Source organism: Clinocottus analis, unplaced genomic scaffold (assembly GCF_023055335.1).
Source record: "Clinocottus analis isolate CAN_PGR_092001 unplaced genomic scaffold, fCliAna1.0.p SCAF_23, whole genome shotgun sequence".
In the NCBI taxonomy this organism is placed as follows: domain Eukaryota; kingdom Metazoa; phylum Chordata; class Actinopteri; order Perciformes; family Cottidae; genus Clinocottus; species Clinocottus analis.
The window spans coordinates 5870140-5887293 of NW_027175965.1; the positions used below are offsets into that span (position 1 = coordinate 5870140).

The 17154-nt window shown below is 42.8% G+C and overlaps 1 protein-coding gene across 1 annotated transcript; it reads right to left on the reverse strand.

Annotated features, from left to right (window-relative positions):
* Positions 1-934: 934 nt before the first annotated feature.
* On the reverse strand, positions 935-8385 carry LOC137793604 (transmembrane protein 125). The gene is made up of 2 exons (XM_068589870.1): positions 7644-8385; positions 935-3863 (listed from the first exon to the last, which is right to left on the reverse strand). Exon 2 carries the CDS (start codon positions 3415-3417, stop codon positions 2719-2721), a length of 699 nt encoding a protein of 232 aa, XP_068445971.1. The 5' UTR covers positions 3418-3863; positions 7644-8385; the 3' UTR covers positions 935-2718.
* Positions 8386-17154: the final 8769 nt, after the last annotated feature.

Sequence of the window (17154 nt, forward strand, 5' to 3'; positions counted from 1 at the left end):
ACCCCTTTTGTCTCAAGGCAATAGGCTGTGCATATGTGGAGACAGATAAAGAGGCGTGACTGACACACACACACACACACACACACACACACACACACACACACACACACATACACACACACACACTATGAGACACAATGCAGGACCTTTTCTGAGGCTCTTCTGTAAGGCGATGTGAGGATGTCAAAAGCTTTGGAAACATTTTACAAGCACAAATGACCTTCACTGTGCACAGATTTTCTTGATGGTGGTATATCTTTGCTTTGAAAGTGGACGTTTCAACAATTCTGCAAACAAATGACTCAATAATAACAATGCAGCATTGTCAGCATACTGTAAATTCACATCATTTAGTGAAAGATGATGAAGCATATTGACAACCCAGTTCAAACTTTGCAAGTGCATTGAAATTCTAGGACCGGCCTTGTGAATGTAATGGATTTACTTTCACAGACCGTTCCTGCAGCCAACAGATATTTCTCCTTTTCTGTTTGTTTTTTTTTCAGAATTAATATAATTATCTGAGCCAATAACACATCTGATGTATCAAAATTGCCAGGTCTACAATTGATACCCCCAACGACAGGCTCATGCGTCATATTTAGAGAGATGTGTACTGAGAGACTTAATCCTTATCAAAAGAATGTACAACCTTTCTTTTACAGAAGTGCTTTAGGGATGTAACTATATTGATGTTCCTCTCGCTAAAAACACACCAACTTAACTCAGTCAAAGTAATTGTGCTGCTGACTCATCCTCTTCCTCTTTCTGTAAACGTTGCCTCGGTTTCACATTTCACATTTTCTCAAAATGAGAAAACATTATCATGGGAGGGTTGCAACTATCATTCAATTAGCATTCTTGCTAGCTTGCTTAAAGCTAATGACTTTTGCATCAGAGCATATACGATCAAGCTGACGAACCATATCACCGTTTTAATCTCTTGTGGCAAATGTGTTAGCAAACACAGCACCGGCATAGATTCATTAGTTCAGTTTTATAAATCGTATTTATTTGATGTTCACTTAAAATCTGTCCCATAATGCACCAGGACTATCTCCAACATCACAAAAAAAAGCCTCACGTTGAGATCTTGAAAACCTGTAGCCTCCTGTAGCTCACACACATTAGCTCACTTGCTAGCTTATACAATATATACCATTGGACAAGGTCAGATTTTGACCTACTCACACTATAGCGTAGAAGTTCAGTCGGAAGACTCGTCATTTATTTCTCTTACATCTGCCAATCACAACTCACGCATGTTGATTTATTATTTACTTGCTGTCATTTTTCAGCGCTGTCAATCATGACATCAGCCAAAGACCGGAACACCAAAGACTCTGTCAAGACTTATTATCACATCTGTTAATGAATAAACTTTTTTTTTTCTTTATCTGATGGGTCTCTACGGATTGAAATACTCTTTGCCTTTCAAAAATGACAACTCCTTGAAGAAATAATGACACACTCTAGGAAGAACACCTAATTCCTTTCTTGAATGACTGCTGCCTGTGTGTGCTCACTGGAGCCGCCATGTGCATCTGCAACTCTTTTTAAAGTAGCAAGAATTTACAGTGACAAGTCCAAACTGTCTTTATGGACCTCATTTTCGATTTAAACATTCAGCAGACTCATTGGCATGTGGAGTTTGGTATATAAATGTAAGTCTAGTAGCTAATCATTGTGCTTTTTCCAATCATGTTGTCTTGTATCGTGTGTTCAGGTAAGCACATGTTACAGTGAAGCTTCAACCACGTCTGTCACAAACAACACAGTGCATGAATCATCACGATTTGAAAAAAAGATCTTTTTATGTATATTTTTGTTGTCTCATCTATCACTCGTTGACATTTTACATGTTAGCCTTTCAGATGGTGATCTTATCCGTATTGCCTGACAACAACTGAGCAGGTCGTGGTCAGCTGTGTGGCCCGAGGACACTTTCACAGGATACGTGTTATAACAGATCATAAATGTGTGACAGTCCAATTTGAAGATGATCCCTCGAATCGTTCTCGTGTTCAACTTTGATAACGCTTCGGTCTCGCTATCTGTGGCGTCTCACAACTTTTTGTATGAACACCATTTGTGTAGACGAGCTTTATACAATCCAAACAATCATTTTATTGTATGCTACGCTCAAACCACAGGCCTTTCTTTTCAATTTCAGCCGGCTGCACCAATCTGATAACGATACAATATTTCACTTCTGTTTGTAATCCAACACTTCTCCCTTTTCAATTCTGAATATCCTTCAATACCACTTCAGTGAGCTTTCACATGCAACAACATGTTGGCATTTGTCCAATGTGAATGGAAAGAGCCTGATAATAAATAAGATTTACAGAACTTAAATAAAAGGACATTCATGTGACCGAGAAATGCTGCATCTGAATTTATATCTGGTCAAATGTTGAGAACTAAATCTTAATTAAGACTATTTCCTTTTTCATTTTAAACAATGACATGTTCATTGCTCAACTCCTCAATCCTTTCATCCTGGCTGTGAAAGCGCTTTATGCAAGAAACAATTTCAAAACCAGATCATTTTGCCACACAGAGTCTAATCAGCTTGTGACAAAGCTGAAGCATGAATAGGATGAATCTTGTTTTCTTTAATACATTTGTTCTTGTAATATTTCAGCATAAAGCCTGCTATGATTTAGTGGAGGCTAAATGTTCTCACATGAAGCACAGTCTTAGAGTGGTTACATCTCATATGAGGTTAGCCAGACTGGAGGTCGTCTCTCTGCGACCCTGACGGTCCATGTGTCCAGAAACAGTGAAGATATTCAAAACCCGGTCCACCAACCTTCGGCCGTGCCTTGTCCTCTCGAGCAGGACGACCGCAACAGAGTACATTCCAACACCCACAACTGCAGTCCCCCCTCCAGCTAGCAAAACCACTCCAGAGATGTACATGTCATTAAGGGCTTGGCCAGGCTTTGGCATGTGGTTAGCCAGTGCCAGGCGTAGTAGAACCCCTCCACAAATCAACAACGACAGCCCTGTAATCAAAACCACGAGCAGGTCAGATAAACCGCCGCTTTTTAACATATTGATCCGCTGTCGGCTTCGAACGCAGTTCATGTCCTGCACAGCCGAGCTGAGCAGTTGTTTGAGCAGGACCCCTAAAGCCAGCAGGCAGAGGGTCGTGCCTACGCCCAGCCGCCATTCGCTTGAGACGCTGGTGGTGGTGGAGAGGAGGCCGACCCCGCCCAGCCCGCAGCCCAGGATCAGAAGTACAGCCACGCAGTAGCAGAGCAGAGACTTCCCAGGATCTCGGAACCACCACAGCTCCACATGTTCCTCCAGGATGCTGTGCTGAATCCGTCGTGGGTCCGCCGGACTACTTGGGCCCAGCTCGGGGCCTCCTTGACTTCTCAAGGGCGCAAAGTTATCCAGTTCAGGCATCCTGATGCCACTCCCGGCCTGCTGAATGAGGTCGCCAGAACCACCACAGAGAAGATAGAATCCCTCGAACAATCCTCTCAGTTCTTATTTCATTCACCAACAGCCACCAGGAATGCGTCAGGACCAGCAGAGAATGACACACGTTCTTCAGCTCTGTGTTTTATCCTGATAAAGGTGGCTTTAAATGTGTAGACAAAATAAATGTAATGCACCACACTTGACTGAGCTCAGTGTATTGTAGTTTTCGATCTGCCCTGGTCTGCATTCAGAGGTTCCACAACACCAGTTTAGGTCTCATAGTCCTGTGTGAATGAAAAGCCTTTCAGCTCACACTAAATGGGCACAGAAGTGGATCCAAATCCTCCTGACAGCTTCAACATCCAAGGCAAAGAATCCAATCATCCGCAGAATTTTCCAGTATGGTTTGGCCGGGCGGCAGCAGTCACCTGAGGAAGACAGATGTATCAGGGTTAGTGCACTGTGTGATTCCATTCCCCATATACACAGTTCACAGCTGTTTGATTTGCTCAATGGTGCCCGCTCTGCCACTGGTAGCTGTGCCTCTTTGCTAATTCATAAGTGATATACTTAAGTTAGGTTGATTAGCGCAGCACTACATAGAACATCTATTTACAGTTTACTATGAAATGTAACAGCAGGCTGTAATACATCTACTTAGTTACTGTATGACTGACCGTACAAATATTCAACAATAAATAACAGCACAAAAATGAATGCTGGTTTCCCATCCTTCATCCATAAACTCAGCATTACCCACAGTTTAAGGGTTGTTTAACTAGCCGGTTCCAGTCGCTGAGCTGAGTTACGTCAGGGTGCACAGAGACTGGTTTTACATAAGCACTAAAATGTGGACTTTAAACCCTCTGTGTTCGGACGATTCATGAAAAAAAAGGAATGCAGGTTAAACATCTGTTCTGAACAAGCCAGGTTAAAATCTTACTTCAAGAGCTAAACATCCTGCGTGTGCTAACGTCCAGTGGTTTAAGTTAACCTGTTGTGGTGAAGTGCATCCACAGGGTTTGCATGACTTGGTGTGGTTACAGGTGGGTGCTATCAGCATCCGTCTGACCTCAACCAACAGGGATGCTGAGCGTGGGGAGACATGCGAAAGACGTCACTGACACAGTACCATTCAGCTTGGCGTCAATGCACTCTTTCAAACTATTTTTTGTGTCTCTTTTCAGTATGTAAAATGGATATAAATCCATCACACCAAAGATGCACACACACACACAAACAAACACATGTCCACAGAGTGCCTCTGAAGATTCAAACATGCGGTTTTGACAGTGTAAACAAACAAAGTGTGCGCACACCGGCAACCTGTTCTATCTCTCATTACTGCTATGCTAATGAGTTGCAACTGCAGAGGTGGCGGAATAAAACAAGGATCAGCTGCTGGAAGAACAAACACTGCCCATCCACACACACACACACACACACACACACTTACACAGAATCAAACAGCTCATGCAAAATGTAAATTTGGGTTCTCTCATCTTCCCAAACACACACCCACACTCGCTCACCCAATGCATCCTCCCATTTGTATCTTAAGCCGAGTTCATCTTCTCTCTCTAATGTGTGCACGTTCTCTACTGAACTGTAATATTTGTTTGTATAAGTATCGGTTCAAGGCTCATTAGACATGCAAACCTTATTTTCGGATATATTCTTTTCTATTCCTCCTTGTCTCCTCCTTCCGCCTCACCTCAGCATATTTAATCTCTACTGTAGTTCGTAACCTCATCACGACCCCATAACACAATCATGTAAACATATACAGTACACCCACACACACACACACACACACACACACACACACACACACACACACACACACACACACACACACACATACAAACATCCTCAAGGTTATGGCTTTCGACAGCTTGTCTTTTCAAACCTGTCAGCGGCTTTATTTCTATTAAATTCAAGAGTGCGCGGCCCGGGCCCACGTGCACCAACACTGGCTGACAGGAGGTACAGCTTGTCCTCACCCACTGTGGATATTGCTAACACTGATCTACTAAATAAAATGAATATGTCAATCTGAACAAGCAGATCATTATCTCCCATTTAAACTAAAATATCGTGTTTTTCTTTCTTTCTTTTTCTGTTGTTGCTTTGGCCTCTACAGCAAGCAGTTAGAATGTGGTGACAACAACACATTTCCATCAGATTTAAGCAGCCTGTTTCGAAAAGACTATAAAGTAAAAGCAACATAACATTTCTTATTAGCATGGCGAGGTGTTGCCTTGTGCTGAGTCAGAGCGGTAACACCGTGACACAGGGAGACATGAGGCGCATATACAAGGTGTGAAATGAGGAGTGAGGTAATTACAGCAGAGAAGGAGGGGTGTTTATTGGCAACATGCTGTTCTGGAAGCTTTTCACATCCTGTATCTGATGGATGAGTTTGTGTGTGAGTGTGTGTGTGTGTGTGCAAGAGGGAATAGTTGTTAATGAATAGTAAAATGTGAAGTGCATGTGTGTGTTGGCATGTGTATTCATTCCCTTATGATGTGCTAGTCCATATTTCACACAGAAAGAAGAAAGACAGAGATGAAGGTGTGTGTGTGTGTGTGTGTGTGTGTGTGTGTGTGTGTGTGTGTGTGTGTGTGTGTGTGTGTGTGTGTGTGAGAGTCACTAATTAATCCCAGCTGGTTTGAGCTCAGTGTCACTGACAGGTAGCACCACAGAAATAGCACAGTAATTGAGGTGTGTGTCTGTGTTTTTTTGTGTTTGAGGTTGAGTTGCCAAAAGGTGTTAAGGTGACAAAAACACTGTATGTGATACTCTACCACCATCCACATCGTTGTCTTATTAAAGGTTTGAAAATACCAATACCCTTTATACTGATTATGAAAGATTCATTTCCCTTTCATTCACGATGGTGATGGAGTGGGAGGCGATGACATGCAACAAAGATCATGAGATGAAATCGAACCCTTAACGACATGAGTACATCTTACTCCATGTAGTGCTTCTCACTCACACACAAAACTGCTGGACTGTGTCTGCCTTTTCTTTTTTTTTTTATCACTTATATGACCTCTAGACTCATCCATGTAATAAATGCCTCATAAATATCTTCACAGCAGCACTGACAAACTGCTTTACAGTACAAAAACAGCTAAGGAGACACAAACAACTTTCACGACCCCTCGTGACTTAGTTTTTTCCGAGATATCGCAGCATTCTGGTCAACTGGAATTAAAGTCGCTGAAGGCCCCTTTACATTGTGGGATTTTCAGAGGAGAAACTGGTTGCGAATCCAAAATGGCAGCCCCAGAGAAATGTAAAAGATCACAAAAAAGAGGACTTAATAAGAAAGGGAGTTGGTGGTTTTCTGGCCAAGGTGGGAACCTTGTGGAGCTGTAACCGGCTCAGAGGGATGACACGCCTCTGCTCTCTTATATATTATTCTTAATTTACATCATAGCATGACAATTCCCCACCAATCATGACTTTTATACTGTGTGCCTTCTTATATCCATCTCCCACTAAACCTACATGCTGCTGCACACATCCTGCTGCACACAGGCGCCTTTAGTCCAGAGGAAACATTTCAGTCCGCTACACCTGTGCTTCCAAAAACCTCCTGTGCATCCGTCGATGAATCTTTACACCTCAGCTGTGAATTTTCACACAACTCCCACAATGCTCTTTGCATATCCATGAATACGGATCCACTGATATGCTACTGTTGCACAGGTTACTGTGTATGACTAAAAATAAAATAAAAAGGGGGAAAAACAGCATTACTTATGCTTTTTATGTTTTCTTTTGGGAATATAATTTGGGAGTTTTGGATTGACAACCCAGACTGCTGCTAAATCAAAAGGGAAAACTCCAATGCATTTGACAGTTACTCGCTTATGAAAAAACAGTAGTTACAGCACATTGCACTAAAGTATCTCACAGACGTTGTGTTTGAAACGGAGGCTCCTTCTGAAGAAAGGCCTCCTTCTTTTAATTGACAGGAACAACGTGTGTGCTGGTCCTGAGCCCTGCATTTAAACTAAAATGACTGACGACACGTATACGGTCCAAACATTCGCTGTGATGCCAACGTCCTGAGAAGAATGAGGAAAAATCCCAATTAATTCTCGTTTTGTTTCTGCCTCCTTTAGTTCTTCAGACTGCAAGGTCACCAGAGGAGCTGTGTTTATAGTAAATACACTTTACTGCACTCCAATTACCTGGGAAGCACTGGGACTCCGGTATTCCCCCCTCTGTTATGTTGGCCTGCTGAAATCATTCCACTGGCCTTTAGTGTCTCATTTTATTGCTGATGCGTGCTTTCTTTTTCAAATGTATTGTCTGCCGTCATACGCTAATCCGAATGACGGTCAGCAGAACAGGTTAGAAGACGGCAAACGACGTCCAGCTTTAGATGAGTTGCCAAAATCTTGCTTCTCGTCAGGGAGAATGAAAGTGAAAACGCCTTGACACAAAGTCAATGGCGGGACGAGTCGGCAGAGGTGTAACGCACAAGGTTACAGCCGAGATGAAGGTATGCAGACGCTCTGACTGGAGTCCCACACGCGTCTCCTCGTCGCTCTCGTGGAAATCCTTCTTCGGCTTTATTCAAGCAGAACAAATCCAGTAAAAAGTGTCACAAGGAAAAGAACGTGTGTGGTTCAGAGTGAAACTCAAGCAACAATGTAGACTGAGGAGGAGGCTTTCCTTCACTGTTTTTTAGATGAGTCTTGTGGTTTCCTGTTTTTTTTTAATTATGTTTGCTATATTTAGAAATTTGCCAATGTTCACATCTTCTCTCCACACGAACATAGAGCAGGTTATCTCGGCCAAATAATCAAAACAACAGTATGTCAGGCACAATTTGGGGGCTTTTTGAAATGCCCGCTGTGAGCCTAAGGGAAGTCCACGGGAGCCTGGATGATATGTTGCCGTGGTGACGAAGCAATGCGCTCGTCCTCTCTTCTTCCTTTCTCCCCCCGCACACACACCACACCCTCCCCCCCCCCTGTCCTCAAGTCAGGCGTTGATCCTGTTGGCGTCCCCGCGGGCCAGGAGAGGGGTCAGGGTTGGCTCCATCTGTCTATGTGATGGGCATTGCCAAGCGCCACGGGGGCTGGAGGCGGAGGAAAGAAGACTGGTGCGGAGTGGGAGGGTAACGGATGTCTCTGAGCTGTCATCTGGGACTCGGAATGGGGCGAAGACTGAGGCTGAAGCTGGGAGCTGGAGAGAAGGAAGGGGGCTGAGGGAGTGTGATAGGGAGAAGGGGTTTCGAGGCGAGGGAGAGGCTTGGGGCCACGGATAGTGCTGATACTTCACTCCTGTTCTTGGGTTTGGAGATGGGGCTGGCAAAGAGAAATTATGCTGAATGGGATCCTTTTTTTCCCAGACTTCTCTTCTCAACAGTCACAATGGACAGCAAGAGGCACCCGCTGAGGCTCCCTCTGTCCGGAAACAGTGAGAAGACAATGGCCGAGTCAGTGTCACTGTCCTCGCTCTGTCAGGGATCACAAGGGGAAACCTAAGAGAAAGAGAGAGAGAAAGACCTTTTCATCAGCTGCACATTCTGTACTGTAAACTCACCGATGGCCACTATGAGGTTGACTTTTTGTTTTTGTTTTCGAGAGATAATTGACGATTGATGGATTATGATCCTGTTGGTTGTCCTCCGACTGACTTTATTAAGTGCCATCATCGAGTGACAATTATTTTTGTAACACTTTATGAGCAAATTCAAACTAATGTCCTCCGTTGTACTTTGTGATTGGTGGCAACAAGCGGATGATAGCATGCTAACAAGCTGAACTAAAATGGTGAACAGGATCAGCGTTATACCTGCACCAGCATTGTCACTGTGAGCATGTTGGCATGCTGCACACTAGCTTGGCTGTACATTTCTAATCCTAACGGTCGTTGACATTTCTGAAGACCCCTCCTGTTTCAATTCTCCCTCTGACTTCTGGTTCCTCTCAGATGGTTTAATTCCACCCTTTCTGAGCGAGCTCATTTCTCAGTTTATGGCACAGCATCACTCCAGACGGTAGGACTAGTCAGGACTTGCCCCCCCTACTGACATCTTATCCACACAGAAACAGGCCCACGCTCACCTCTATCTGTCCCCCCCCCCAAACCTTCCTTATCTCAGCAGCCTTTTACACCTTCTTTACTTTGTTCTACCGCTCTCCTCTCCTCCTCTGCCTCGCTGCCAATTCTCCTTTATCCGCTAACTTATTATCTCTACGCTGTCTGCTCTGGCATTTTGGTGTCGGAGAGAGAGATGTGTGTATGTAGGGTCAGGGGGGATTACTGGTCTTTGCCACAGATCCCCCTCTGGCTCCAGGTAATTCTGCCTGAGTCAAAGCCGCTGTGGCATCCAAGCACACACATACACAGTGCGCTGCACCTGTTTTCATGCTGTAGTATTTATAAGGTTTTCTCAGAGAAACTGTGGCGTCATTACGCTCCTCATCCCCTCTTGTGTCTACTCCCCATCATTCCCAGCAATATAAATCTGCATATTCATCTACCTATAAAGATATTCAGACTTGTTAAACACAAAACACAAACTGTTTATAAGAAGGACAACTCTCAAACTGAGCAACGATGTGGTCGGGACCCGTCAATCACAAAGCAGCCCCGCCTTCCACCGCTTTATTGTCTATTTTACTCCAGGTGGAAGCACAAAAGGCCATGCAGTATGTAGAAAACCATGTTTATACCATTTTAATGGAGGTGATAAATAAAGAAGAGTAATTTTCTTTTACTTTTTGTTTTGTTTTTTGCAGCCAGAGAAGTCGTCCCTGTACTGCCAAATAATAAGACAAATAATACTTTAACTTTATAGCTATGTACTCAAAGACGCTTAATAGAAAGAAAGTATTTCTGCATTGACTTCACTTTTCAGACCCGGAGGTTGCCGCCTGCTGCCAACACAAACACACATTAACAATATAGACCGAGATAATCAAAACATTATTCATGAAAGTATGCAGAACGCATTTTCAATAGATTCTCTAATATGACAGTTCCCCTTTTTTTTTAAACTGATCTTCCTCATTTCTGTAGTGGTGCACACTGCTGTTGACGAAAGTGTAGCCCAGCCCAGTCTATTCCAGATTAGCATGCAGGCTTTGAGTCACATTCGGCCTCTTTACAATGGCAGGAGCCAAATGAGGCTGTTCTGTGCTGAGCCCAACTCAAAATGGCTTGAATTTCTGCTCCGGTCAAATAATCTCCATTACCAAACTACGGCAAAGAAATGCTGAATTTTTTTTCTTTAGGAAGTTGGAGGAAATGAACTGAATGGTGTGCATTACGGCTTTCCCTGCAACGGAGGAGTGACCGTTGACTATGAAAAAAAGAACAGGAAAACCTGTGAGCGGCCAGTTGTTCTCGTTTGTCGTGCACAGCTGCAATATTAAAACACTAATCAAATCACCAATTAGCATGCTGGTCCCCTTCTGCTTCACTCCTGCTGACGATGCCGTCTTTTTTTTTTTCTTCAGTCTTGTTTTTTTTTTAGCCCGCGTGGGTTCAGAGGTGATATTCAGCATATTCTAATTCGATATTGGCTGTCTATGGATAATGATTGTAATGAATGAGATGGCTGGCTCAATGTCTGGCTGGCTTTCTTATTTGTTGACTGCATGAAGTGTGCGTCTCTTTACTGCAGCAAAGTAGTGGTTTGGTACTTTTAACCACACGGATTGCCCTGAAATACGAGCATTCAGGTTCCTTGTAGAATGAAGCCTGCCGACTTTGAGGATCTCGCTTCAATCTTTTCTCTCGAGCGCTAACATGACATTTGTGGTGGTAATGGAAAAATGTATTAAAAAAATTCTTAATTGAATGGATTGCCACGAATTTGTATTATTTATGTTACTTTAAAAGATCATTTGCCATCATTTTGGTGAACTTTTGGGAAGGAGAAGATCCTCTCATGTCCGTACCATGTCTGCCTGCAGCTGTTTAGCATGACGACAGGAAACAAGGGGAACAGCTCGGCTCAGTCCATAAGGTGACCGAATCTGCCTGCCAGCACATCTAAAGCTCACCAATTAACACTTTGGGTGCAGAATAAATTCCCTGTTTTACAGGGGGTTTATGTGCCAGGTTATTACTTGACCTAGACCCGTAATGTCTGGGTTGCCTAGCAACTAGTCTTGGCTAAGGGTCCAGCCAAATACCTGCAAATCTCTCTTTGTGATTAGTAGCTAATTAGCAAACGTTAGGATGCTCGCAAACTAAACTATGTTGGTCACATCTATGGTCAAACACGGCCATCTTCACATGTTAAACATCAGCATTGCATTGTCCGCGCATGCTAGCATGCTAATGTTAGCAGTTAGCGCATTACCGCTTCGCAAAGAGTGTCTTGTCTTGAAGCATTTCAGCTTGAAGCACTCCGAGAGAGAAAAGCAGCTCTTCTCCACATGGACATGTCGAGGCCAATGTCCGTCTTCACCAACCGTCATTGTATTGTATTGAATCGGTTTCATTTAATTGATTATTGTATAGGTGGATACATTGTATGCCGAGGGACAGAGGTGCACAATCGGTGCACAGCTGCTATTAAAAACACACTACATGCCTGCCTCTGTATCTGCTGACTGAAACAAAACGCCTCTCGGGATATTTAAGATTCTGTCCTACTGTCTACTCCACTCTTTGTCTGGCTGCCGTGTCACACACACACTCGCACACAAACACACACACACACACCTCACCGGTACAGAGCTCTCATATAACTCCTTCACTTTGCACCGTCACACACACACTCTCCCCAATTCACTTTGTTTTCCTCCTCCTGTTCTTTTATCCAGCGCTCTGTGTTTCCAGGCTCTTTTCTAATGAGGTCTATCACATGTTGTTTTTAGCCCGGCTTGTTTTTAAGGGTTCAATCTGGAATGGAGTATATTTGGGGGAGAGAGTGACAGCGTATAAGCCACTTCAGATGCCCTGCCATGATCTATTATTGGTCTTTAGATTAGTTACAACATATCAATATGAGCAAATTGGCACAGGAGGTCAAGCGTGGAGGGTGTATTGATCCCCTTCAATGGCAATAACTTAAATAGAGCATTGACACCACGTCCTCTCTTTGTGGGTTATGTGTATAGTGGTGTATGCCATTTGATGTTCAACGGTACACACTTTATATCTGCGAGTCATCCTGCTGGTGCAAAGGTTAGGGTGTGACACAATGTCAACATGTTTTACTTCCGTGTTTTTAATGTTGGTACAATTGTCGACTCATTCGTTGGGGAAAGTCCAGAACACAGAAATGTTAATTTGCTGCGGGGGGGGGTAAAGTTTCACCCATAGCCCGGATAGTATGACTATGTCCTAATTAAGAATAGATGTGTTTGGAGGTTAATGCTTCTGAATATACATTAGTGTCTGCTAATGCACTCATTAATTATGGTTTATTGTTCAGTTGCAGGTTAGAACAGTGATTGGTGAATAAAATATGGATTTTGTGACAATTTTATCAATCTCTTTTGGAGACTTCCAGCAAGTCCTCACAAGCAAAGGAGATTGTATTCATCTCAAAACTTTACATGAATTTGAAAGATGTGTGAAGTTTGACGTGGTAAGATGTTGATAAAAAAAAAAAAGTAAAGTAACAAGAACAACAATAACACAACATGGCAAAATAAATACAACTAAATCAATCAATTGCAGATTTAAAAGATAGAAAAACATCAAATGAACCAACGTTGTTATCCTTTGCCTTTGATTAAAAAAGACAAGAAAAAAGAGACTGTAACGACAACACATACTGTGCTCTAGATAAACACATGTATGGTTTTGGTCAACTTAAGTTGGGTTATAATGCCAAACATTAGAAGATTATAATTCCGAATAGCAAAAAATGTCATAATGTATATTATTGTCGTTTTTCTTCGCACTTAAAATGTTACCCAAAGATAAGTTTAAAACGAAAATAAAGAAAACTAATGGATGAAATGAGAAGATGTTTGATTAGAAAAAGTTGTACCCGGGCAGTTCCGGTCTTTCTGCATCTTACCTGCGCACAGCTGCTCACACTCGATCTCTTCAATCGCGCCGATCAATTTCCTTTCAAATCCTAATTTCCCAGCCTGTGTCCCTCCGCGGTTGCAAAGTCCCGGTTCCCACCAGTCGTCGCATGCCTGCGTGCCTTCAGATCAAAGTGTCCAGACGCATATTCATGCGATGGCAAAGCAGATGAGGGTGCTCCGCTTTCCTGCCTCCGCTCCTCTGAAGCCTCTCGGCGTCTCTCTGTCTCTCCACCGGACGGACTCTCCCGGCGCGTAACGCAGGTGTGGCCGCGCGCGGCGACACGGGACGTCGATGGGAGGGAACAGAGAGTCGGTGGTTCGACCTCCGCGCCGCCGAGGGTCTCCGTGGGGAACCGCAGCACATGACACGCCGGGGTGTGACAGCTCTTATAAATAAAAGCCACACTGTGATGGTGATATCAGCCGATGAGCTGCAGGCGTTGTCTGTTTTTTTTTGTTTTGTTTTTTTAATTTATTGAGGTTTAACCCATCCAGTCTCTCTGAGGAGGACACACATATCATCATAACGCCTATCGGTATTGATTAATTGATGATTTTTTGAATAATGCCATAATTGGTTTCTGCTATTTGTCACTTCACAGGCAAACTTTATTTTGGATTTTAAGATTGGAAGTTTTTTCTTGACCTTGAAAACATCATGAGCTGTTCTGGAGTTCTGGATTATAGCATGATCATCTTCAGCAGACGGAGTTTGTCCTGTTAACATGACATTGTTAAAGATGTAAAATATAAATTTCCTCATGACTCGAAGCGTCTTCAAACCTTTGTGTTTCCAAAACTGACCAGCCCTTTAAGAAATACAGATACAAGACTCAAATTCATCATTAATGGCAACTTTATTCCAGATCCAACCAAGCTGTTTGACATTATGGGCTTCTTTTTATGATAATTTTGTAGAAATGTTCGCCACTTTGCTTCGCAAGCCCATTTTTGGATATTAATGGACACGAGTTGCAGAATGTATATAGCTGCAATTCATTTGATTTGAATGTGGATCTCTTTAAGTTCATTTAAAACACTTCTTCGTCCAGACTTGCACAAACCCGTGTTAAGTGTTTTAAATGGTTTGAGCAGACATGCATATATTTACAGAGAGAGAGAGAGAGAGAGAGAGAGAGAGAGAGAGAGAGAGAGAGAGAATGGCCCTCCCCCCCTCAGCAGCCTCCTCCTCCACCACCTCTTCAGGTTCGATATTTTCATGCTCACCATGGGCCGCGATCCAAAATTAGATCAAGTGCTTCATTCACAGTTTGTCACTCGCACGTTGTGGTGCGACCACAGAACGGCATGTGCAAACAGAACGGTTTTATTTATTTATAGACCAAAGCTTACAAGAAGTGATCGGTGTCGTTGTGTTGGATATTGTGTACGTGCAGCGTGAATGTGGGATTGTAAGATGGAGGCCATAACTCTGTTTTTAGTCGTTCGATATAAATAATGAACAGATCACTTTGTGGACTGCATATAGTATGTAAACCATTTCTACTTTAGAGAAGAAATGCCTTCACAGTTCATTGTTGGTTCTCATAAATAGCCTCCCTGTGGCGTAACACATTGATCATGGCATCGCTGACACAATGGCTGTTATTGATTCATTTGGTTTGGCTGTACCAAGAGCACCTCACATCTATTTGCCTGCCCAGTTTATGCATCCGTCTAAACCCGTAAAGTAGATACAGATATGTTTTTATTTTTCCCAAAGTGAAAAGGAGCCAGGCTCCAACATGATGAAGGGTATCAGTCCCATAGATAGCAAATGATGTGTTTAGATCTACTATATGAGTGCAGTATTTTAATTTAATCCTCTAGCAACCTACTTTTCCTTTATACATAATTCTCTCTCTTTGATGCTGTGGACAATGTTTCATTTGTAAAAAAAAACAAACAACAACAACAACTGTTAAATAAAACATTTGAAAGAACACCCATAGGCTAAAGGTTTATCCTGTCTGACAGCGAGGGCGGTTTTGTGACTTTTGCGAAAAGCTCATCCTACACAGCGTGTCCAGTGAGGTGGTGGAAAGCGACAGCTCCACCGGGTGCTCTATACTTCTACAGAACTGCTTGTTGAATGATAGAACATCTTAAGTCACTCACAGCTTTCCTCCATCAGGAGGAACAATCTGACATCCACACCCACCGCTGGTGATGTGACATAGTTTAGGGGTTTACCTCACAAGCTTCCTTTTTTTTTAATTCTTGCACACACTATACACTCCATTTTTGTTTGTGCAACACTTCTGTTTTCCAGATGAAAGTGCCTGAAAATGTGCGTCTTCCTCCTCTCTACGACGGCAAGGAGTCAGCTTATCGATGTGGCCTCGAGCAGCCGCTTCAAACACGGTTGCCTTCTGATGTGGTCGGCAAAAAGACATTCTTCAAACCAGTTATTTAACAACAAAAAAAATGCCTGTAGTGTCCCAGTCTGTGTTTCAGATAACACTTCATTGGCTGTGATTAAATGTCTGGTTTTGAGAAAGTATTGGAGAGCAGCTTCCTCTGAATTAGCAGCCGAGCATGGAGGTTGTGTGAACTTGTGGAGTTTTCAGGCAAGCTGAGCAAAACCTGTACTATATTTGAAATGCGTTGTTGTAACAAAAACATTGTCAGATGCACCTTATTCCTTTCAGTCGGGCTTGAGAGTCAACAGATGAAGAGGCACATTCCAAAAACCATATATATGTGAACTCATTCTCCAGCGCGGCTGAAAGGAATGAGCCGCAGCAGTGTTTCTGTCAATCCAGCCAGCAAACTCAACCCAGGGAGGTGCAAGAGACGCGGTGACGGACAAGAAAACAAACACAGTCTGTCATTTGGTAACATTAGCAGCTGACATTTGTTTATTTTTCTCTTTTTCTACATATTTTCATGGTTGAATTATGTGGACCCCTACAGAACTAGTCAACAATGAATGAATTTAAAGTGGCTGCCATCAATTGGCCCCAAAGAGGGAAGCTGAAACCTCAGCGGGAAGTAAAAGGTTTATACTGATGTATTCTCACAGCAGTATATATTATTCAAAGTGAAAATTATTTGCAAAAAAAGGTCATGTTTTCTTTATAATAATTCACACACAGCGAGCAGCGGACTACACACAAGCATCCTCAATTCGGCGCATTACATAAATGATTGCGTGTTACATTTTAGTCCAGTTCACTCGTTCATTCTGTGAACACATCATGTCAAGACACATCATTTTGTGTGTGTGTGTGTGTGTGTGTGTGTGTCCCTGCTGATTTGATTCATGAAAACCTAAAAAAAAAAGACCTTCATTCAAATATTGTCTCTATTTTTTGAATATATCCTTGATCATTAATAAAGCAGAGGGATGTTTAATAAGAAAGATATTTGAAGCACGAGGATTTTTTTTTTTTTTTAAATGGTACAACAACTGATTCATTTATCAAGAATAACTTTTCACTGTCACGTTGCCAAGAGGCTGACATTCTGTAATTCTCCACTTGTTTTTCATCATGTTCTTCTTCAGAGCCACCATGTTTCTCTCCAGGTGCTCCCTGTGGCAGCAAAACTCCATCTGTGTTTCATATACGTCTCATCCATCTGGGAGAAAAGGGGGATGATCACGTGAATAGATGTACTGCAATCTGTTTCTAGTGGTGACACGGCTGTGAGAAAACATACATCGTCTCCTATGTAAGGGGGGAAA